At 40.8% G+C, this 23,692-nt stretch overlaps 1 protein-coding gene across 7 annotated transcripts in view; it reads right to left on the bottom strand.

Moving 5' to 3' along the window:
- Positions 1 to 6,484: 6,484 nt before the first annotated feature.
- The window catches only part of ENPP2 (ectonucleotide pyrophosphatase/phosphodiesterase 2), a 57,331-nt gene continuing 40,123 nt past the window's right edge, over positions 6,485 to 23,692 (bottom strand). For 2 of the 7 annotated variants that reach the window (XM_062568404.1, XM_062568400.1), the window contains 11 exons: positions 21,596 to 21,683; positions 21,371 to 21,458; positions 20,351 to 20,523; positions 20,011 to 20,062; positions 17,839 to 17,901; positions 17,170 to 17,306; positions 16,538 to 16,673; positions 15,152 to 15,229; positions 12,555 to 12,687; positions 11,707 to 11,863; positions 6,485 to 6,735 (listed from right to left, as the gene is read on the bottom strand). In XM_062568404.1, coding sequence (XP_062424388.1) covers positions 6,565 to 6,735; positions 11,707 to 11,863; positions 12,555 to 12,687; positions 15,152 to 15,229; positions 16,538 to 16,673; positions 17,170 to 17,306; positions 17,839 to 17,901; positions 20,011 to 20,062; positions 20,351 to 20,523; positions 21,371 to 21,458; positions 21,596 to 21,683 — 1,276 coding nt within the window. In that variant the 3' untranslated portion in view covers positions 6,485 to 6,564. The remainder of the gene's footprint in view (positions 6,736 to 11,706; positions 11,864 to 12,554; positions 12,688 to 15,151; positions 15,230 to 16,537; positions 16,674 to 17,169; positions 17,307 to 17,838; positions 17,902 to 20,010; positions 20,063 to 20,350; positions 20,524 to 21,370; positions 21,459 to 21,595; positions 21,684 to 23,692) is intronic. The other 5 variants (XM_062568406.1, XM_062568403.1, XM_062568405.1 and 2 more) reach the window with 3 other exon arrangements.

Here is a 23,692-nt window from a genome sequence, read left to right on the forward strand (position 1 = left end):
ATTACCAGTATGGAGGATGCACCACCTCCCAAGCCAAATGAGTTCTAGCTAGTGAATAATGGTTGGAGATTTTTCTCTTGTGGAAAAGGACTATCAACATCTGACCAGTCTGCAGCCTATATGGATTACGTACTGCCTGCCAGAAGATAACACACTGTCTGTGACCTGCTTCCTGCTGTTGTTTTCTCAAGGACCCTTGGAAGCAGGCTGGAGTAGACTCCAGACCATGAGCCAAGAGCTCTTGAATATGAGAGGACATTTGCAGTCATATGGCAGTGGAGCACCTGACTAAGTGAGGGAGCTGAGGACAACTGTGCATGTGGTCATAGAGTGGAGGAGGAAGAGGAGGATGCAGTTGCGGTTGGCTCTGAAGAATCCCTCAGAACACCATGGTCCACACATCACAAAGCACATCCCAATAGCCAGCTAGAAACATGGAAAAGACTAAAAGAAAAACAGTAATATGTATCAAGAATTCAGCAGGTAAAATCACAGCCATTAACAACATAGTGAAGAATTTGTTGAATGAAGAGGGTCAGCTGAGCCCAGGAAATCATCTGCCACAATTCCTACTGAAGCCAATGTTGAGACAGTTCCTGCCCTCTGATGCAGCTGGATTGGGCCCAAGCCTCACAGTCCCAGAGGGTGTGATACTGACATTATTAACAGGAAACTGGTATCTACTCAATTGTTAGTATTGGTCTGGTTGGTCAAGGCTTGAAACTTTCTGGTTGATACAGATCTTTAATGACCTTGACTCAATGACTTTAAATACCTCCATGTAAAGCTAGGCATAGATAAAGATCACCATGTTAAACACTCTGAAGAGAGTTTTCACTTACAAAAGCTGGTCCTGGGGGTTTAATTGTACTAGAGGAGAAACCGGGGATATGTCAGGATCTTCTACATCCTTTCTTCTATAGAAGGAGCGTGTAAAGCCTGACAGAGCTAAGAGCTATCTGGGGAGGAAGAACAAAGAGGAGAGCTGGCAACAGTGCACACTGTAGAGATAAACGTGTGCAGAAGTAGGACTGGTGTGACTACCACGGCAGCAATTTGGAGACAGTGAACAGGTAAGAGCTGGAAGAAAATAGGGAGACAAGAAAAAAATATTAGTGACAAAAAGGGAAGATAGGAAGTTTCCCACTTAAGGAGACAGAGAAGAGGCTGAACAGCTGGAAGGTCTGGGGTATACTGACAGAAAGGATCAGGGACTGGAGAGGACTTACTAAGAAGGTTTATGAAGACCCTGTTTCCCTCCTCAGCCAGCTTCTCAGAGAGCTCTCAGAGAGCTTCTCAGAAGATCAGAGCCCTTCACATACAGTAGATTAAATGGTTTCCTACTTTCTGCACACAGATGGGAAACAAAAACCTTCCCAGGAAAATATCCCCTGAAGATGATTTCCTCCTTTTCTGTTGAGGGTTTATGATCACAAATAGTCTTTTCTAGTTAGTTCCAGTTGTAAAGTCAATCAGTTACAGCCATGCTAATCCACTATTACTAACTTCTTTACCTGCTGATCTCTCCATGGTGAAACCTGCAGATGAAATCAAGGTGACCTCCATCTGCCTTTCCCTATCATATTTAGAAAACATCAGGATGAGGTAGACTTCAGCAGAACTGTGCACGTACTGCGGATGCTACAGCCCAAGAAAGATTTTTCTTTGGGAAGGCGTATGTTTGAATAGGTTACATCCCAAACTTTCTGACTTGTAAAGTCAAAGAAACTTGTGGTTTTGTTTACCACAGTTGACTGCAGCAATGCTGCTTTTTATGTCAACATACATTTTAGTCAATGTTAGCTTGTACTCTGCAGTGATGGGCTGTTTGCAGTAACCTTGGAAGTACTGCTCTTATCTTATATTTACACAACAAGTGCAAAGAAACGAGATTAGGTATTTTTCCACAATGTTTTAAAAGCCTTTTTCCTCCTGTCTTGAAACATTTAAAACACTTGGAATTGGTACAGTTAATTCCAAATTAATCATTTGCTGACAGGTCTAGACTATCCTGACCAGAGTATGTTATTATTAGCATGGATATGCTGTGTATCTCAGGTCAGGTGCGATGGTTGTGTGTGGCTTCCGTAAGGGAGATGGAAATTAGATTCACAAAACTGAGCTGAACTGGGACTACAGATCTAGAAAGTCAGGATGGATGGACATAGAGTATGGTGTTCCTCTGGAAACAGGGGAGGACTTCGATAAGGAAGCAGGCCCTATCACAAGTATTTTGATGGATTCGACTGATAGAAAATTAGCATGATCCACTGTCTCCAAAGGAATAGATTTTCGTTTCTATAGCCCTAAACAAAATTTTATTTCAGATACACAATCCTCAGACTTCTGTGCTTTACAGAATTTTCCTTGTACTGTTCCAGCAGCGGTAGCACTACCTGAAGTGTTTTAAAAATGCCACATATTAATCCCAATACAGGAGAGTTTTGACCAGCTTGACTATTGGGCTTACTACACATGTGCCCTTAAACATATTCTACCTCTCCACACCTCAGTTACATCCTCATGAAACTGTGGTAACAGCTGCTTCCCAGAGAGGCTATGGGACTTCATTTGTCCCAATATGGTGAAAGAGCAGGAGAAAACCCCTGGCCCTAAGTGCAATATACATTTCAAGAGCCCTGTATCTAATCAGCGCTGGGCAAGTGCGGCCGGTCGGCAGCACGGACTCCCCTGCCCCGGGAAAGCCTGACTTGGGTTCACCTCCCTCACCAGGCTGAACAGGGCATCAGCTTTGCTGGAGGTGGGCACCATGTAGTTTTCAGAAAAAGAAAAGGATTTTTCTTGTGCTGCTTAGCACCAGGAACAATATCAGCTCTATCTCCTGCAGAGAGCGGTCCAGCCGAGCTGCACAGCTCTGTAAAATGAATTTCCAGTTAATTAAAGCTGTTCAGAGTGGAAGTGAGATTGAAGGGAATGGTCATGGAAATACAGCTCTACCTGCTATAAATCTGTGCCTTTCAGGTCAGGACCTGAACTCGCTCCTCAGTGGAGAGACCCTGACACTTTTAGAGTTCATGCACTTTTGCTGCAACCAGCAACAACTTCAGAGAACTTTCCTTCAAATACTGCACGCTTTCATTTGCTGAAATCTTCATTACCTCTGGATGAGTTGACCAGCTGGTTTGCACATAAGGCACTGAGAGGTTGGGAAGTACAGCTAGATTGCTTTGTAGCAGCCTCCAAGGTCACATTTGGTCTATTAAATATGTGTATTTAGCTTTACTCATACCTGTGAATACTAGAAAACTTTCTTAAGATGATACAGACTGAACAATTGTATTTCTTTCATCTTTCTCATTCATCTGGACCTGAAAATGCTTCACAATGCTATACAAAATCATCCGCTATTACCAGAAAGCTGCTAGGATCCAGGTGAGGGCAGAAACTGTTTAACGCTGCATCTAGCACCATAAAGGAACTAGAGGTTGGCAATGAGGAAGAGGAACGCAACGCAATCTAACCAAATCATTAGCTGACCAAGACAGACTCTAATCAGTAGTAACTGGTTTTGTCAGTCCGGCCTGTACAGGATGGTGACTTCTGCTGTAGTTATAGTTGATCAGTTTACTTAACTTTCAGTGCTCCCCCACGGAGATTTTACAGAGTTCTGGTGAGGGATTTTGAAAAAGGGGTTAAACAGCACAAATTTCCTGCAGCACGGATATTGCTGCTCCTGACCAGCTCTGCTACCTCAGGAAGGTTTCTCCCCAGGCAGGGGATTTCGGTCCCTGCTGATTTTCTTGCTCTGATAATTGCTCGACTGAACGGCCTCTACCCGTTAAACACTCCTCACATTTACATCATCCATTGCAAATACTCATTACTCAAGCCTGCAAAACCAGTGCGCGCTCAACAGGCAAATTCAACACTCGTTCTTCTCTATGGACCTCTTGAGGAAGCCAAAGTAATATCAAGAAGAGGAAATGCATAACACAAGCAAATGGTATTTTGTATTTTCAAAATGGCCAAAAACTGAATGGCAAGCACAGAGGTTCCTTCCTACACTCTGCCCTGAGCTAACATTCACCCTGGTGGATACCAAAGGGAAATTACAAATTTGCTTTAAATTGTCTGTTGTTGCTGCAGAGGGACTGGAGTTGCTCAGAGGCTTTTACAAGGCTCTAGTTTCACACTGCAGCTTTTCTGTGGGTATGACAGCTTTCAACAGGAAAAAAGAACACCCAGTTCACAGAAGCCACCACAAACTTTCCTCAGCACAGTGACTTCTGCTAGCATGCTAAAATAAAACAGCAATACCATACAACAGCTTGGGGCCAAGGAGTTAAGAAAAGTAAATAGAACAGAAGAAAATTACTAGTATTCTGACAGTAACTGACTTAAAAATCACATTTCCTTACACACTAATCTCTAAATTATGATTTTTTTTAGTGAAATTGAGATAAAAGTTAAACCATCTCCCCCAACAATCATCAGAACTCTGTTTCAAAAGCAGGAACTTGGCAAACATCTCCAAATGCATGAAGAAGAGTCTATCTTTCAGAGCTTAATGTTCCTTTGCTAAATATGTCACTTTCTTTGGGAAGAAAATGAAGGAATTACATCATTTGCTAGATTGCATTAGAAACAAAAAAAAAAAAAAAAGAAAAAAAAAAGCAACAGATGAAGGCCAAAAAAAAAAAAAAGCAACAGATGAAGGCCAAAGCAATTCAGCAGTGGTGGTCTTTAGTTTAGTTTATGAACATCCACATTATATCACTACTACAGTCAATGACAGAGAATTGCTGAAGACTGTTTTAAATCCAGAGGAAATACCCTTTGTAGCACATGTAAGAATGTAAAGTTTATCATGGCAGGGAGCCCTGCTGAAAGCTTACAGAAAAATAAAATATTTCTGTGCTACCAGACAACCACAAGAGACAAAATTTAAGTTGCAAGAATAGAATGTTTCCCAAAGCTTTGTGTAGTTATTAGAATTTCCATCCAAGCCTTGTTTTAAGATTTTGAAGTGCTCGTGTTTTGTGCCTTCTAATTTAAGCAGAATTTGGCACGCAGAATAGTGAGACTTTGTCCATTGGTCAGAAGAATTGAATTCTTTATCATCAATGTTAACATGATTAATTTCAGTTTAGCCGTTTCTCTTAGGTGGATTCTGAAGAGATGTAAGTTGCTAAAATTGTGCCGAGTTTAATTTTACTTAGCAGACCTGACAACTTGCATGTGTACCCAGCTGAGATGACTGCCAGCCCTTCTCGCTTCCCTCCTGCGTATGCAGCCCTCAAAGAGAAAACAGACACAAACCACTTCGGAAACCTGTGACCCCAAACAACTTTCTCATAGTGCCACCATTGGATTCAGCCTTCGGTATTTCTCCAAATTCCTCAACAAGCATTTTAAACAATAAACTACCTTTTACCTGGTTTAACTACTAACTATGCTCGCTGACGCCTGATGTGGGTCTTTACAATTCAGCTGCATGCTCCACACCGTATGGCTTACAGAAAAGCCATTGCCTAGACACCTGCATACAACACTGTCATTTCCTTCGGTCTCGGACTGTGTCGTAGGTGTCCCCTGTGGGGCTTGCCAGGATTACAAAATCACAGCCTGAAATGGTGACTGCACAGAGGTAGCCAACTGAGACTTGATGGGCTCGACTTGGTGACAGTCCTAAATCACGTGTGCTGTATGGGAATTACAGTACCAGAAGTTACGTACATGCACTCAGGCCAAGGTACATGAGAAGGAGGGCAGGCATTAGGCCGACGCGTCAGTCCCAAATCTAGGGGAAACTGCAGATTCTGGCCAGAAGAATGAGAAGCAGCACATCAGGCTAGGAGGCCCCTCTCTTTCTTCTCCCAATGGTAACTGCTGCCCCACGGTGCCCACCAACCCCCTCTTCCAGCTCTGCCCCTACAGCAAAATCTAACCACTCATGACCACCACGAGTGTCCACACTATGGTCTCACTACAGAGCATTAGGGCAGGTCATCTGGGCTCTCGTCAGTAGTCTCATCCAGCAAATTCAGACTCATTTGAAGGGGAAGGTGGCTCTGCCCTGTGAATAAGAAAGCGCCTATAGCACTCAGCTGCCAGCAAGTCCCTCTCAGAGTCCCTGTGAAAGGAAATCAAAAGACATTAAAAAAACTGAATGTGTGGTTTATTATATTTAAGATTCTATTTGTCTATAGGGTTTAAATATGTCCGTCACATAGTTAACAGTAAATTAATGTAATTTTACATGTTCAGTATTTTGATACACAGTACAGGACTACAAGTGTGGTAAAGGAGCATGGGAAATTACCATTCCCTTGATGCATGTATCAAATCCTGCAGCACCACTTAAAAGCTTGTACTAAGGACTCAAGCTGCAGTATTACAAGCGTTACTAAATAAACCAAAAAAACATACCTACATTAAACATTAGAGAAACAAAACAAATGAAAAAAGGTTTTAATATTTAAGATTTGATACAGGATTAAAATACTAATACTTTTAATGTCCTGGTTTCAAATTAATAAATATAAAAACAATATAAAAATATACACCAGTTGATAAAAGGATGCACTGAGTAAGGTTAGAAAGCTAAATTTCACTTTCAAACGTATGCAGGTATGTCTTTAGGGAGAGGATTTCTGTGTAGCTGCGACTGGTCTTTCGGAAGAAGTCCATGCTTGTGAGCTGTTCGATGTCACGCACTCGTGCAGTGTGCATCTTAAGCAGATCTTCAACCCATTTTGATTCATCTTCCAGGCTCTGAAATGGGAAAAAAAAATATATGTATATATACATATATATATATATATACATATATATATATATATAAAACATGCCAGGCCAAAAAGCCACTCTAAAAGCAAGTAGAGGCCTTTCTAAAAGCTTTGATTTGAACAATCTGTGAGCACTAATCAGGAACTACTAAGGAAAGGCTCCCTAAGATAAAGGGGTTCACAGAAAACAGGTTTGAAACTTCAGGTGAAAGATCATACCTCCAGTTTTATTTCAGGACCTATTTTAGGATATAGGCTGAGACAGGGGCCAAAGTCATCTGTGAAAAGCTGACTCAACAATGCAGGCATTTCAAAAAAGCAAACATATTGCTATTAGAAGATCCATAAGTCATTATATAATTTTTATCTTGCAGAAAGAGCTCCATATTTATCAGGCGTTCTGTACTGCCAGAACACACACTGCAGGCTGTTTATCTTTGAACTCTCCTCCCATGCATTATTCACATCTGATCAGCATCTCCTCTAACCTTCACATCTTACCATAGTAGATCACTATGATTAATTTCAATAACGAGGCTAAGGTTTACGATGGTACCTGTAAAATACTGTTATTAAAACGTACATATTATTCACTGATAGAATAAATATTTTGACTAAAAGTGTCTCCATATGAAAGAATCAAGAAGGTGATTTTTCCAGGGTCATCTGCAGTCCAACTCAGGCTGCACGGATGCAGTATCTCTTAGGTGACTGGTCCAAGAGACATAGAGAACCAACACAACAGCTCCAAAAGGGGCAGGTCCCGCTCTGCTTCCTATCACTCCCTGCCTCCTGGCTGCTGGTACCCGTTGGTTGCCTTGTGCCAGCTCTTGCCTGTTGGAGACATCTACCAACTCACTCTTTTTTTTTTTTTTTTCATGAGAAAATCAGCCCTGCAAAACAGCAGAGTCATTGGCTGTTCGAGTGAGTTAAATCAGCTCAGTGATGTGCCCCAGGAGCAGGACAACCAGCACCTGCAACTAAAGCTGGGAGCAGACGTGGGAAAAACACAGAGCAAACAGGACTTTCCCCCTTTTGGCCTCATGGGCAGGTACACTAGCACCACTGCCAGGAAGCCTCACGTTGGGGAATTTACTACGCATTGGGGAATTTGTGCTCAGACCGTTCAGACACAGCATATGCAACACAGAAATCTTACTGAGAAAATTTCTTCATTTCTCTGCTTACTTCTGAATTACTCCCCTTTCAACTGTCTCAGTAAGATCCTCCTGTGAAGCGATTCTCTCACGGACGAAAACTAAGCCTCAGGAACCCCAGAGACTGCCCGAAGCAGTGGAAGCACCACAGACCAGGCTGCGTAGAAGACCTGGCTCTCTGTAGAAGCCAGAAAGAAGAGTGTGATCGTTTGCACAGAGGACAACTAGGCCACAGCCAGCTGCTCCAAAGCAAATGTCCCTGACCAGTCAGCACCCATCTGTTTTGATACAGGAAGCTTTCTAGCTCCAAAACCATTTTGCCTTTTCCTCTCCATGGCAAGAGCAACCTGAGGCCCAAAACCACGTCTGAAATATGAAATTAGAGATGCAAATTAAGATGGAAAAAAGGGAACATGCTCTGCTCCTTCCTCTCAGCCTGCCCGTGCTCCAGGAACACAGCTTGGCAGCACACAGCGCAGGAAATCCCTTGCTCAGCGTTCAGTCTGGTGATCGGGTTGCTAGTCTGCAGATCGGCCTAAATGAGGTTACTACTGTAAATGTAATTACTGTGGCATTTTCTTGTCTTCAAGCCTTTCTTTTAAACAGGATATCTGCATTTTATAGAGCTCAGATGGAAGCCCCACTGCTACAAAGCTCAGTTTTTAGACTACAAGAATGACTCAAAAAAGTTTGTAAAAGAACTACAATATCAATAAATCACAGGGCTGTGAGCTGAGTTTTAAACCAAGTACAGCAAGAGAACATTCATATAACCCTAGAAAATCAGTCAGTTGATCTGTGTTTTAGTTTCTCCATTCCACAACTGACCTGTGAAAGCTCAGGTCCAGCAACAAGATTTTTAAACACATTGATCAATTACCATAGTATTATATTACTGTAAAATAACTGATTAAGTGTATACATTTAAAATGATACCATTTTCTCCATCTATGCCAATTAATCTGACCTCAGTAGCACTCAATAATAAGACTTTTAGTGAGTCTTGGAAAGAAAAAAAGCAACTGAAGACATGGAGCCAAATAGAAATAGGCAATAAAATAGGAAGCTAATGTAAAATTTCTTTGAAAAGGCACCAGATATTCTAGACCAAAGAATTTCAGTAATATCTGTCCCTGTGATATTGGCAAAGCATATGTGAGAAACTATTGGTTGGAAAGCTAAAGGTGTGCAGCGTGTAGACAGGTGGATCAGGAAATACCTAATTAAAAGAGGTATTTAAAGATTCTGCTGAAAGGGAAAACAGTGGCCTGGAGGAAGTTTCTAGCAGAGTTCCTCCAGCCCTAGTCTTGGAACTGATTTTACTTAATATTTCCACAAGCTCTTTTTGTGCCAAGGTCATTAACTGCGCAAGCAAAAAGCATTTGGGAGCTCCTCTCAGTGCAGAGGAAGACTGGAATGTCATACTGGAAGATCCAGGCGCCTTGAGGGCTGGAATCATCAATACAGTATGAAACTGGGTTATCCGCTTTGATGCTGAGGATTTCTGATAAGCTGGGTGGAAGCTCCTCAGGTGAAACAGCAGATAGAGGAGAAGGACCTGGATGTGCTTATTTATCACAGGATGACTGTGAGCCACCATTATAATACGGCAGTGGAAAAAGCAAATCCTAGAAAGTATCAGAAAAGCCAGGTCCAGCAGAAAGAATATCATTTTCATCTTGAGATCTCAGCTGGAATATTTTATCTCATTCATGTCCCAAAAGAAATTCAGGCTGAAACAAATCCATAGAAAGACTGCTAAAATGCTCATCCTCTCTTATAAGGGGAGCAAGGAAGAGCCTGAGTCTCCTGTGAATAGAGAAAAGTATATACCTAGAGTATAACCATAAATCATCGGGAGGGGTAAACCCAAAGCAGCCCAGTGAAGTCATAGAAAGCCATAGAAAAATGTTGACACAAGAAGAAATGAGTATAACCTCACCATGAATAAACACAGTTTGGAAATCAGACAAATTCTAATGAGAAGAGTAGCGGTGTTCAACAGCCATATAGAGAAAGTGTGTGCAACAACAGCAGAGGAGGAAAGCTAATATTTCTGCAGATCTTAAAAGAAAGCTGTGAAGAGGTTAAGGGAAAATTCTCATATTATCCCAAGCATTTCATCCATGAAACATTTGAGGTTTTACACAGTCACTTCTTTGAACAAGCCAGATGCAATACCATATGCGAGAGTAAGACTGAGAGCGCACATGAGTGTCAAAATTTTACCTAACTATATTTTGATTAAAAAGATCCATTTAAACATTTTTGTAGTGACTCTTTACTATGTCAAGCATAGGGTAATATCTATTAATGACTGTGTAGTAGCACTAACATTGCACACAGAACTGTAAATACATATACCATATTCAGCACAACTTAAACAGAAAAGAAACCAGGCCTGGAATGTAAAAGATCAAAAAGGGAAAAAGGCCATTATTCTGAGTATTTTAGGAAAAAGATTTCAGCTGTCTAAGAGGACAACACCTACCAGTTAGAGCACAATGTCAGGAAAGAAAGAAAAAAAAGGGGGGGAATTTGTCATAAAATCACATATGAGAAGAGATATGAAGGCACAGGAACTAAAACTGCCAGATTAGTAACTTCCAGATCACCAACTGGACCTTGATTAAGGGTCCAGTAGGAAAACCATCCAGGGAAAAAACACAATGAAATATATTTTCTGAATGTTTAGCTAGAAGACAGCTTTGCCCAAAGCAGTTAAGAGTCTAAACAGGAGGAAGCCAGACTTCTTCACGAGAGAGGGGGACTGCTCCAAAAGTTTGGTTTTTAAAAAGAGAGACCTGAAAGCAAGCGATGTTTGATGGATGAGAAAGGGACACTGTTCCAGGCGAATTGTGCACAAAGTCAGAAAGACTATTTCTGCCTGTAGCTGGAAAAAGAGTTCTAACTTTTTATGCCAATGTGAAACTCGTAACATTAATGTGCTCAGTCAGGAAGCAGACTCCTGGCAGCCTATAGTGACGAGTCTGTGTGCAGGAATCCGCACAGCTGTGCAACGGGAGAACAAGTTCAGGCGGAAGGACAAGGCGAAATACAGCTGCCTGTGATGACTGCTGTCCTCGCAGGGTGCCGCAACGCCTGGGGACCCTACCAGCTTTCCCGCTGCATGAGCAGCTACCGAATATTCGTGTTACTTTCTAAAGCTCGGACCAAACCCAGTCTTTTGTGCCTCACCAAAATTCTTTCGTTATAGGGTTTTTCATCCTAAAGCAGTGTGAAAACGGAACCAGAAGAGCATTTGCTCATCTCTGTGATCATTGGTAAAGAGAACTCAAACTTCTCCCTTGATCAAGACATGTCCTGGAAACAGCAAGAGTTGGCACTCGACCCGCAGACAGACACTGTAACAACTATATTCTACCTGCATATGGAAACAGACCTCGATAAAAACCGTTGGGCTTGCTGCCACCACGATACCACCTAGGCACAGAGCCTTTCCCCGAGCCTGCTCTGAGGTTGGCTGCACTGACCGTCTGGCAAAACGTAAAGCCCACAAGTTGCTTACTGTGCTGCCAACTTACTGCATGTCAGCTCTTCCAGATAATTTTACTGCGCAGTAATCGTTCCGTGTTTTCTCTGATAGCCGCATTTATCATGAAAGAGCGCTCTTGTCTACTGAGCGCAACATGACACTTCATAAAAGAATCGCTGTCCTGTGGTTTCATTCGAGACATCGGTGAGCCCTAGCATCTTCCAGCTGTAACTGAGTTTCACATATCCCACGGTCGTATTTATCATGGGGCTGCAGTAACACAGCAGAACCTCACTGAACTTACGTTGCAGCTCTCGTCGTTGTCAGGCCGATGGGGAAGGATGTAGGAGAGAACTGAGAGTGGCCCGTCGCACTTGTCAGCAGGCTGAGTGAAGTCTAAGCAGCTGGTTATGATGCTGTAGTAATGAGTTGGAACAGGGATGGCGCTGCCTTCCACAAACCTGCGGTGGAGAGGGAGATCCCCACAGATAAATCAAACATTTACCCACAGAGAATTAAGCTTTTTGGAAGAAGGGGTTACACAAACAATATGATTTCCCCTCCCCCACATGTGGGTACACATGTATTCTGTTGAGATGTGTTTGATTACCAAACTCAGTCTTAAAATGAGCATTCAGCTAACTCATGTTTGATACTGTGCCATGGAAATACCACATGCTGATTTCTGAAAGGCTTCTTCAGTTCAGCGGTATAGGCAGAAAGCACCATTGAATTAGCAAAAGGCTTGAGTATCTAACTCAATAGCACTACGATATGCTCTGATATCCAGCTGCCCACCCTTAAGCCCTAGAGAACATCAGAGAAAAGAGGTTATTTGAAACATAAATTAGCTTCATCTTAAGGATGAGTGAATACTTGATTTCAAAATCAAGCTGAAGAGTTATCTAGTGAATTGCCATGCCTGTATTTTTCCTTTGTCCTACTTATAATGGTCTTGAAGAAAAATCTTTTTTAAGAGTCAGGAAATCCACATATCTTATCTAGTGATTTTATTGCTTTCAAAAATCACCAGCAATCATAGTTCAAGTTAGCATTCTGTATCTCCTCCTGAAAGTTAATGTGAAAATATCGGACAGTTTAAGACAAAGGCATTATTAATTGAAGCAACAGCAAAACAATTTAAACTCTTACTGTTTTATTTTGTCAGGTGTATCGTGTAAACCATCATAGTCATAGTCAAAGATCGGTCCACTTATAACATTGACTCCATTTCGTTCAGTGGCATATCTCTTCACCAAAACTCTTTGGAAATAATTCCACACCTCTGCAGGGAAAGTAAATAAACAACAACAACAAAAAAAGATTTGGATAAGTCAGGACATGCCTAGTCTATAAATAATTTTTTTTTCTGTATGAAGATAAAGATGAAATTTAGTGGACACCATTCACCCTATGGTTGAAGAAATCCAAGAGTAAGCATTACAGACATACTACAGTTTCATTCAATTTTGGCCAAAAAAGCCTATTCAGACTTCTTCTCTATTGATGTTTTTTTTCCAACTAGTGATAAAGGAAATGCACAGTACCATTCTAAGGCTGGCATTACAACAGATACTACACAGAGAGCTTGCTGTTCTCTCACTAGCAGTAGAAATAGCTATTCACACACATACACTTTTGATGTCCTTATAAACACTTGCTTTGTCTTTCTTATCTAGTTCCAGGGCCTGATGCTGTATTTTTTCATTCTAAACAGGAAATAATATCATGATTAAAAGCAAAAACCAACCATTTTAAAAGAAAGGCCAGTACAAAGGTCATATTCTTTCAGTTATGGATACAAAATGTCTAACTTCTAAATTAGCTGCAGCCTGGTATGATCAAATTATGGTATGGCATCTCAGCAGATGTCTTGCCTAGAGAGAAATTTTAACCACAACTTTCGTAAAGAGCAGGACACAATCCTACCACACTCTCTTCAGCCTTAACAAGTTAAGGGTACAGAGATGAGTTCTCTAAATACATAAATTTTTGCCCCTTTTATATTATATATTTAAACAGAAGTTTGTCTAAACAAAGCATCTCAAACTTGTAGAAGTTTAACCTTTGTTTTGCCAGCTCAAGTATAATTCCTCAGCACTGACAGCAACGTCAGTTTAAGCAACTTCCCTCTCTTCCCCAGGGCATGTATTTTTTCCTTAAGACTACTGACTGCCACGTGAACTCACTGCTCAAGTTTATGAAGATGGCCCCACAAGTGGTGGTCTCCTCTGGCTGCTTGCTCCACCAAGGCATCAGCCTTAACAATAAAAATAACTCGATAAGAAAAGCATTTTTTCTAATTTTCCCACTGAAATGAAGTTTCCCATCTGTGTCCCCACCACAGCTACACAGACAGCAATGTCGGTGCAACTAAGAGCCAGCACAGGGGCAAGATCTTGCAGCTCCTGAAAAGTGGAGGCACTTAAGTCAGACTCACTACTGAAAGGATGCATATAGAATTACTGCCTGAAGGAGACAGCAAAATAATAATATTTAAAAAAAAAAAAAAGTAGGAGAGAGCACTGCCACCAAAGCCAGTGTAGCGTAAAACTGCCATCTCGTATTTCCCCAGTTGTGAAAACTTCCATATAATGAATGGTCTTGGCTCTGTGCCTTGCAATCTGCACACCTGTAGTAGTTCATAATTCCTTAGGAATGATATTAGTTCCAACATTTAATCTTAGGGAATCTAAGGAAATTTGCTCACTGATGATAAAGAGGAACACCACAAGACAAAATGAGCTGCTTATGGTTGATTGCTCTCTATTAGCATCTCAGCTAATTTGCTAAGATTAGCATAAAAACCATTTTTACAAATAGTGATTTCGGAGTAGGAATTCCCCAATAATTTTATGTGCCTTTGCTCAAATTTCCAGAAAACATCACCACTTGTTCCTACTCAGAGGATTTTGGTTAAAAAAGCTCTTTTTTTTTTTTGGTTAAAAAGAAAAAGCCTCCCATAAGCTTTGATGTTTAGCCAAACCTTCCTGGCCTAAAATCTGAATTGGAAATCTCACAAGAAGAGGCTCTAGAGATTCTTCCAAGGTTTCTCAGGTCCTGCCAAGCCAAAAAAGCCACCAGAATAGTTTGATGATTTTCCTACCTCTTGCCAAAGCTAAAGAAAAAAAAGGATGAAAAGACAAAAGAAATATTAATATGCTATTCATAGAGTGAGCAAAGTTTCAGATAGTTTTAGATCACTCTTCATTTTTCCACAAATTGGTTTCCTCTTCCTTTTTCTTTATAGGTAATAAACATGTTTGGTCCACCTCTAATAGTATGGATAGAAAAATAAAAGTAATCAAGTCAACACTTGACTCTGAACTACAACAACATAGGCATATGCAACTGCCAGGCTGCTCCTGTTGAAAAGTAAAACGTGGCTTGAGCATATGCTGCACTGACTTGGGGTAAAAACAAGAAAATTTCAATTGTCTTTGTATAAACTGAATTACTGTGGCAATAAAGCACATCTGCTGAGCTACAGTTACTGACCATGTCTGTGCTCCTCTCTTAGTCCAGATCTGAGGAAAATACTACTAGCTTAAATCCTCCTTGTGGTAGTTTGCCTGCCCATACCTAATACTATACAGATTCCCACATGCATTATCTGCTCATAGCACCTAACTGAAACTTATGTTCTAAACTTCTCCCATCAACTCATACCATAGTTTAACAGCTATATCATTAAAAGAAATTACAGTAAGTTTGAGAAAGAGAAGAAACACCACGGAAATGGCACTTACTTTTGAAGGCAGGATACATTGGAATGACATTTGTTATTAGAAAGGCATCGTATTTTGCTTCTGCAGAGGAACTTAATTCTGAAAGCAATAAAACAGAAAAATATTACAAACTGAAGTATCAAAAATTCAATGAACATAAAAATATTTTCAGCAGGAAAAGTTGTTTCAGAAGGAATAGTGTCTTCTAAACAGAAATCTGAAATCTTTATTCAGAACTACACATTTTTTGCACAAAATTTATTCTTACTTTAGTGTGACAGCTGGATATGGAAAGTAGGGATTTTGTCTTTGCTTCAGCTGTCAACTATTTCAAAATATTTTTATAGTTCCTCTATTTTCACAGTCTCCAAAGCTGGAGAGTTGTTCTCCATGCTTTTGCAAAATAGGCAGATTGTTTCCCAGGAAAAGACTGCCAGATTATCCTCTCGTCCTGAGCAAGCCTCCTGCACCACTAATTCCATGTCACAGATCCACTCACTCCTCGAAGCATTTCAGCCAACGAGCGAGGAAGGCAGAGCAAAGCAGCTCACAACTGCGGGACGCTCCAGTTGCATCCTGTGAGCGCTTACTAAGCCCAGAAGACCACAGCTACAGTTTGCCCCGAGACCGATCAAAGGTAACCGCACTCGGGACGCTCCTTTACACAGGTTTGTTACCAGCGTTGTTTTGCTATGATCACAGAACTTTTTCACAGTGTGCAACAGTCCAATATGGATTTATAAATAAGATGTACATTTATATTTCTGTTGTTTGAATTCAAAATTTAGAACTTTGGCTAGATTCTCAGCTGGTATAAACTGGTATCCATGCACTGTCTTCAAAGAAGAAATATCAAGTATTAGCAGCCAAGGATTTCTCCTTTCATCACTACTGCTGCAATCACTCTCCTGATTACAGAGACCCCCGCTTAGTGTCCGTATTCCTTACTTGCAGGTTTAGAGTCCAGAGGGGAGCACTGTGACAGCGATAGAGTTTTGTGCATTAGCAGGGCCAGGGAACACCATGCTCCACCACCCTGGTCTGTGCTACAGTATGGGGACTTGACTTAGAGATCGGCCTTTGGAAGGTCACTGGCTGGGCTGCTGTCGTTAGTGACAGCTCAACATTATGGTCTTCATCACTCCGTCTACCTTCAACCTCCAGCCTTGTCCGCTGGATCAAAGGCCAGCTTTTCGTGACTCTCTTCTTCCACTTTAAATGTTCTTGCCATGTCACCTTCCTTCACTCGCACCCCCTCCACCGCACACGTGTGATGCCAGCTCGTGGTTTTAAGCCTCTGGTCCTGAGCAAGCGCAGTATGAGCAGTATATCCATCCACCCCTTCCCCGTGTTTGACACTGGCATGGGAGCAACTTTACATTCTGCAGACTTCCCATCTAAACTTACGAGGAGGGAACAGGAACCCATAGGATATTTGTTTGTCGCCTCTGTAGGCTGCACAGCTCTGACTGTTCCCTGGAGAAATGCGCAGGTCGGGCCTCACGCAGCTGCTTAGGTGCTCAGGGATACCAGACACCTCGGCCTGCATTGAAGGACATGCATTGAAATCGCAAGAAAAGCAATTCCTGCATTTACATTTAAAAGGGAGATATTTAAGCAAAACAACTTCATATAGCCAACAGATTGGATGAAAGGCCTTGTACAGAATAAAACAACCCACCACAGCTGTACAGCCAAGTCCTGTACAGTACCTGTCATGGAGCCCTTCAGGTAGCAAAAAAGACCATTGGACACTCTCCAAACGCAGTAGCTGATTCTACTGGTAAAACAAATTCCCACTGAGAAAAATTTCGCAAGGAAATGAAAACAGGCAATTAAATATACGGTCCTGTCTCTTAAAAACTGTTATCTTCTGAAGGAAATAAGGGATTTGTTGTTATTTTCAATAGTATTCAGCATCATTTCTGGCAGAGAAGTCTATTTGGGGGAGAGGAATTTTTAAACCTCAGGAACAAAGCTACAAAACAGACTTACTAGCATTTTTTCAAGCAACTTCCAAGAGCAGAGAGAGCACTGACCTGCTTGGAAATAGTGTAGGATGTCCAGAGAGGCATCAGGAATGTTTCGCTGTAGCCGCTTTCAAAGTCATGGTGATGCAAGATATTGTATTTTGTGCGATATAGTACTGCAGGACGCCCATACAGAAGATGCCTCTCTACAAATCAGAAGAAATTACAGTTAAATTTACCAATTAAAACTTTAAAGATGAAAAAAAATCAAAAAAAAACAACAAAAAAAACCCAAACTGTTGGCGTTCAAACACGTGCCGATTTTACAGCAATCCGCAATGGGATCCTAGCCCTTAACAACTGCTAAGGAAACTTTATAACAGAGAAAGCAGTAATTCTTACATATTTTTGGTTAGGATCCCCTTTCCAGGCTCACAACCCACTTTGAGACTGCATGTCCCCTTCTGCATCAGAAAGCTTGTCGGGATCATAAATGTTTCCTTAAAAATGACTAAGAACCTGGAAATGGCTCAGAGCATGGAAAGAGGCAATTTCTCCAAACACAGGAGACTCCAGAACGGTCCTTGTATCCACATTTCAGCCACACATAAGGTGAAAAATACTTTTTTTGTAGCTTTAATCCAAACTCTATCTTATCACTCCAATCTTTCTCTCCTTCCTCTGTTTTCTGTACAGCAGAAAGTCCCCCACAAAAGGAAGGCAAAATTGCTCACTCACTGAAACAATTTTCTTTTCCACTTGGTTGATGAAGATGATATTCTAAGGCTGATGCACTATTTTCTGTCAGTAACATGAAAGAAAAGAAAAAAGAAAAAAAACTTTTCCTAACTTTAGCTCCAAAAAGACATCTTCAACTCTGCAAAACTTGCTCGTCTTTTGTACTGGAGGCATGATATGGTTAAATATCACTAGCTACCTCAAGTAAGTTTGCTTACAGAAAGACAAAAAGATCATTAAAACCAAAAAGAAGACAAACAAATTTCCTGGCAAATCTTCCCTTGTGCTGCATGATTCATTTGGAAATCAAAAATAGAAACAAGGTAAGTGCCTAACACTATTTACTGATAGGAATTTCATCTTGAAGAAAAAGGCATGTTTATTAGTGTTTGACTCCAGCTAGAGTATATTTTTATAGGACATGGGGAAAGAAAAGTAGAGCAAGCCTTGTCTTAAAAAAAAAAAAAAAAAAAAAAAAAAAAAGTCATATACTTCCTTCATTAAAGAGAAGCGGAAGGAATATTTTTCTTATGTTTGTGAATAACAACATCAGCTAAAGATGCATGGTTCACGATAAGAAAGAAGAGAATTACTGACTAAATGCAGGAAGATACAGGAACATGTGCAAAAGTCTGTCATAAAATACAACAGACTAACTTGTATGTATTAGAATTGTTTATTGTTTAAAGAAGAGGCACTTAATTCTAGTTCATAAACAACTTACAGATAAACATCTGCAATTGATTTAAATGTTGCTTCTTAAATGCCAACAAAAATACTAATTTTATACTACTGAAGTGAAAAAGCATCAGAACTGATAGCAAAACAAAGCTGTTGAGACATCTAGGAGCACAATGCTGATTTTTTTCCCATTGCCAGAAACTGTCACAGCAGAAAATAACTCTTCACTAATTGAAAAAATCAGTTTTACAAGATGAAAGCCTATGAAAGACTTTATCTTACACAATGCATTTGATCCTTTACAAAAAGTAGCGGCTTCTCTCTCTCTCTCTCTCTCTTTTCAGTATGAACACAAGCTTAGTAAACGTTATTGCAGTACGATCCGTGTAATAAAAATGTCAACAAATTTTACATGGCTCATCTGGCACTTTATGTTTTGAGAGAAGCTGCAAAAAGGCAATTAAACTTGCAGGGAAAAAAAAGGAATAGTTTCACCCATAGAAACTAAAGGTTTGGCTGTATTACCAGTTCACTGTAGTAAAATTGAAGTAGCAACAGCTTGATGAGAATTCTTTTCTTTTTAAATCTCCTTATCCATGTGAAGTACGTCAAGTCCACGTCTAAACTCAAAGCTTGAGAATTTGCTAAGTTGCAAGAGGGGAACGCTATAATTATTGTGCTGAGCTGGAGCACAACGGCAAGAAGAAAAGCTGTGCTTTGGTGCTCCCAGAAGCAGTTCCCATCCCTTCTTCTCTGGCCTCTGAGTTTTAACCTGGCCCAACACCCTGGGTGACAGTGCAGCCACACAAACTCTGATGCTGCCACGGGGCAGAGAGGGCACAGGAACTCACCTCCAAGACAGCAGAGGATGCTTTTTTCTGGAAGAAACATTGACCTAAATGCTGATGAGGGACCAAATCGGCCTTAGCATCTCGGAACCAGCAAAGTAATTGTGTGTTTGTTTATTGAATGAGTTTAGTGAATAACCTGCAGCCTAAAACCAAGTGTTATGAAGCCAATCAGAGTCAGATTGTCAAAGGAACTGCACAGTCCTTTTTACTGGTGACCAAGTGAAACCCAAGACTGAACATCACTGGTAAACAAGTGTGCAAACATGACATGTGTTCCTTTTTACCCCATCTATTGCTTGTGATTGAACAGCACACTGTCTCATACTTCCTCTCCTTTCCTTTCTTCTCCCTTTCCACAACAGAGATGAGACCTCCAAATGGTGACAGAAAGCAAGATCTAAAGCTTGTATCACATTGAGTGATACTTTGGCCCTGGTTATTGCAAAGGACAGCATGCATTTCCTCACTTGAGCAGCACTTTGTCTTATGCCTATGTACTATTTTGACAGTTATTTGAAAGGATAGTGTGCTACACAACATTAATGAAAACAAAATAGGTGCTTCGCTGCTGTTAGTGATACAGTCTAACTTGCAAAGGAAAAAAAAATCATTTTTATTAACTGAGTCACCAGGTTCTTACCTTCTGTTCCTTTGATGTGAAAGCGCTTATTGAGTTCATCCAACTTGTTCTTCTCAAGAATAGAAAAAAAAGGAACAAGATTAGGATCACTGGAGCATTCTGACATCTTGTTTTACTAGGCATCCAGCAAAACAAAACTAGTGCTATAAAACACTGACAATTTCTTTGTTTCTTGTTTTACAAGAAGCATTAATTGTTTCAAAAGGGCACAGAACATTTCATAGGAAGGATCTGGGGAATTCTTACAGATCAAGCCCCCTAAAATATGATAACATGGCTATAACTTTACTAAGCCATTAACTGCTTATAGTAGAAGTATCAGCAGATTCTAAACATCTACCTTGTCATCACATGTACATCCTATATCAAAATCTGGTGCAGAAGAAAGAGCTACAGGATAGAGTGGTTTAGCAACTTCATCTGGTACAGTGGGTTTATAAACATTGGCTCTCAGCAAGTGATTTAAACTTCCATGAGTTCCATTATTGGGAGCAGGCTTTAATGCAAGCAAATCTGTAAAAACATCAAACAAATGAATGATGGTTAGATTGCAAATATATGTATTCAGTAACATCTCTACTGAGCTAAGCAATTTATCTGTAACAGTCTTTACATCTATGACATGCTAATAAATGCTTTTTATGTAACCAAAATGCCCTGCCTGAGTAGTACAGTAGTCTTAATGACAAAAAGGTTATTTTGCATTAAGATTTTAGAAAACAGCTTTATTATACTACTTCTCTGGGTTCCAGTGTAAACCTGTAGGCAATTTAGTGACCTTCACATCAACCATCTGGAACACAGAGTTACTAGTCACCAGCTTTACAGATAAGGGATAGTTACCTCTTTTTTGGTATTTCATGCTTTTAAAAAACTTAAATGAGTGAATTACACCTTCAGATTGAAAGTTTTATCCCCTGGGAAATCAGTCTTAAAAAAAGATCATAATCCACATCCGCATACGTCATAAAACTCTACTTCACTGCTCCAGCAAGAGTACAACAAAACCATATCAGGAAATGGTAGGAAACTAGGTGTTGCCCCTGAGCTGCTTCATGAGACATGCAGGTGCGGAAGCAATCTTTGGATTCAAGTCACCTTCCCAGACTAACGAAGCACAGACAGCAGCATATTTGCCAAGCTGCAAGCAGCAAAATTATGTTAATGCCCTTTATTGGTCAATAGCTTGAGTAGGACAAACCCTCCCAGCCAAAGGATGAGTGCCTGGGAAGGAGGGAATAGGGATAGGATACAGGGAAGGAGTGAGGACATGATCTCTTGTGTGCCTACATGGATCCCTGAGAGCCCCGTTAGCTAAAGCATCATGCTTCTTTCACAATTCATCCAGCAGGTAGCTTACCACACATGACATTGTAAAGTTCAATATTTTCAAAAGGAGGTACTTTGGTCTTGTATTTAAATGTAGGGCCGTAACCTATAAAGACAGTCTTTAGAAAAAAAGAGAAGAATACAAAAGAAGAGAGTTAAACGGTAGATTTTTTTCAGTGAATATTTGCATTTCAGAGACCTCTGATTTCTTCTGCCACCAATCACCCACCCATAAAGGTTACTGCACTGCTCATACCTGCATGCTGTTTATCTTGTTGTCATAGCCATGGTCTCCATGGAAGAAACATTTTCCTGTCGGCTTCTTGTAAACATCCACAGCTTTCCTAAACGGAAAAAGCATTAGTGAATTTCTCAGGCTCGTAGGTAGGGCGGCTGTCCGAGCAACGCACTTTTGCGGTAGGAGGGACAGGATTTCAAAGGCAGCGAGTTGCTCGTCTTTCTTTCGCGAGAGGGGCGCGCAGGCTCGTCTGACAACCCCCTCGTTAAACACAGGCATCGCAAAGCCACGTCTCGGTTTCGCTGCAGCTTCACTCTAAAGGAGACCGCAGCTCTCCCCGCAAGCAAGTGCAGCAGAGCGACTCTCGCCGCCAACGAGGACAAGAAGCAGAGGTGTCAGCGCGGCGAAACTCCGAGGGGGGCAGTGGCGCTGGTTATGCAAGCGGATCATCGTTTTAGCTGTGGTCTCTCAGCAGGATATTCAGTTTCACTACTCCCTTCCCCAAAGATATGGCTTCTCCCCGTGTTTCCAGTATATGGGGGTGCAAATCTAAAAGCCAGCTCTTATCCATTGATAACAACTTCAGCGTGTTTACTTGTTTTAGCAGACCCTCTTGTATCATATTGTGTCCTGCAAACTAGAGGTATTTAGGATCATATTCTCCCAATCAGTAAAAGGTCAATAGGTGCTTCTAAGAAAGCACTTCAGTAACACTGCAATGCTGTAAATTTTGCAAACGTTGTACAAATAGCAATGCTTTAAAGGCCTTTCACCTGTTTGCCCTTCGCTCACTAAAAAAAATATAAAATTAAAAAAGAGAGAGAGTGAGAACAGCAACAAAGCTGGAAGAAAGAGAAAAACTGGAGAAGGAAAAGAAGAGAAAGATTGCAATGAAGAAAAATATCTGAAGAAATAAGTACTGTGTCATAGGAATGATAATTAACAGCTTGTTGCAGAGAACTTTTTTATATTTAGTTTTGAGAGAGACAGGAAATATATATGCAATCCACACAGTGGACTAGATTCGCCTGCAGGTTACTATGGTTACTATGTAACCATCCTTATTAAATTGATGCTCAGCCAAAGTTTGATTTTGACCTTGTAAATTACTGGAGTTACAACAATAAACTCTAGAACTAACCTCTTCTTGGCTACAAACACGCAGTGACTTACAGTTATATTAGCAAATGGTTTATGGTGAACCAGATTTCGGAAAATATTGTCAGTAAATAAGCCAAAGAAAGCTTGAGATGAATAATAAGAAAAATAGCTAATGTAAATCAGCTTGGGTACTCCACTTCCATCCAGTCAGTGCCAGTAAAATTCTTAAAACTAAAAATTTTATAGGCCTAAAACTCAAGAGTCTAATTCTCTGAAATGTACATGAACCCTAACCACAGAAACTGTACAAGGAAAATAGCCAAAATCTAGTGGAGTTATGCAAGACAGCAATTGGGGTTTCTCATTCACTGCTTCAGCAGCACGATCCTTGCGTAATTCACGGGAAGATAAGCACAGATGTCAAAAGGCACTTACAACACACTGGGTGTTTGCCTGGCAGCAATACAGGCAAAGGAAACTACCATAATTTAAAGCCCATAACACAATACTATGAGCCAAATCTGTGTCGTCCTCCAAGAACCATGCAGTCAACTTTACGATTAAAGACCTGGCCATTCTTAAGCTCTAACATACAACATATGTCAAATGATCAAAGGGACAAAAGAATATATACTAAATTAGAAAAGTGTGTGCAATTCATAAACAGAGGCTATTCTGCTTCTGTTTACTTGGTACATATATGTACTGACTTGCTTTTCCTAAATCAGTTACTAACTAAGATTATAAAAAATTGCTCATATCTTACAACTGAAAATTCAGAGGCAATTGGGGAAGAACAAACCAAACCAGGGTCTTCACTGAGCAGCTGAACCGAAGCATCCTGGATTCCAGCACTCTCTGGCATGCACGACGATGGCCATCCTGTAATGCTCCCAGGCTCTCCCACATACTCTCAGGCTTTTAGCCACTCTGCCACCCTCCCACTATCTGCCTTTTCCTTCCACTTACCCATTCCACCACTCAGCTCCATTTCCCAGACCTTCCCTGGTCACG

The sequence above is a fragment of the Rhea pennata genome, chromosome 2 (assembly GCF_028389875.1).
Source record: "Rhea pennata isolate bPtePen1 chromosome 2, bPtePen1.pri, whole genome shotgun sequence".
Taxonomy (NCBI): Eukaryota; Metazoa; Chordata; class Aves; order Rheiformes; family Rheidae; genus Rhea; species Rhea pennata.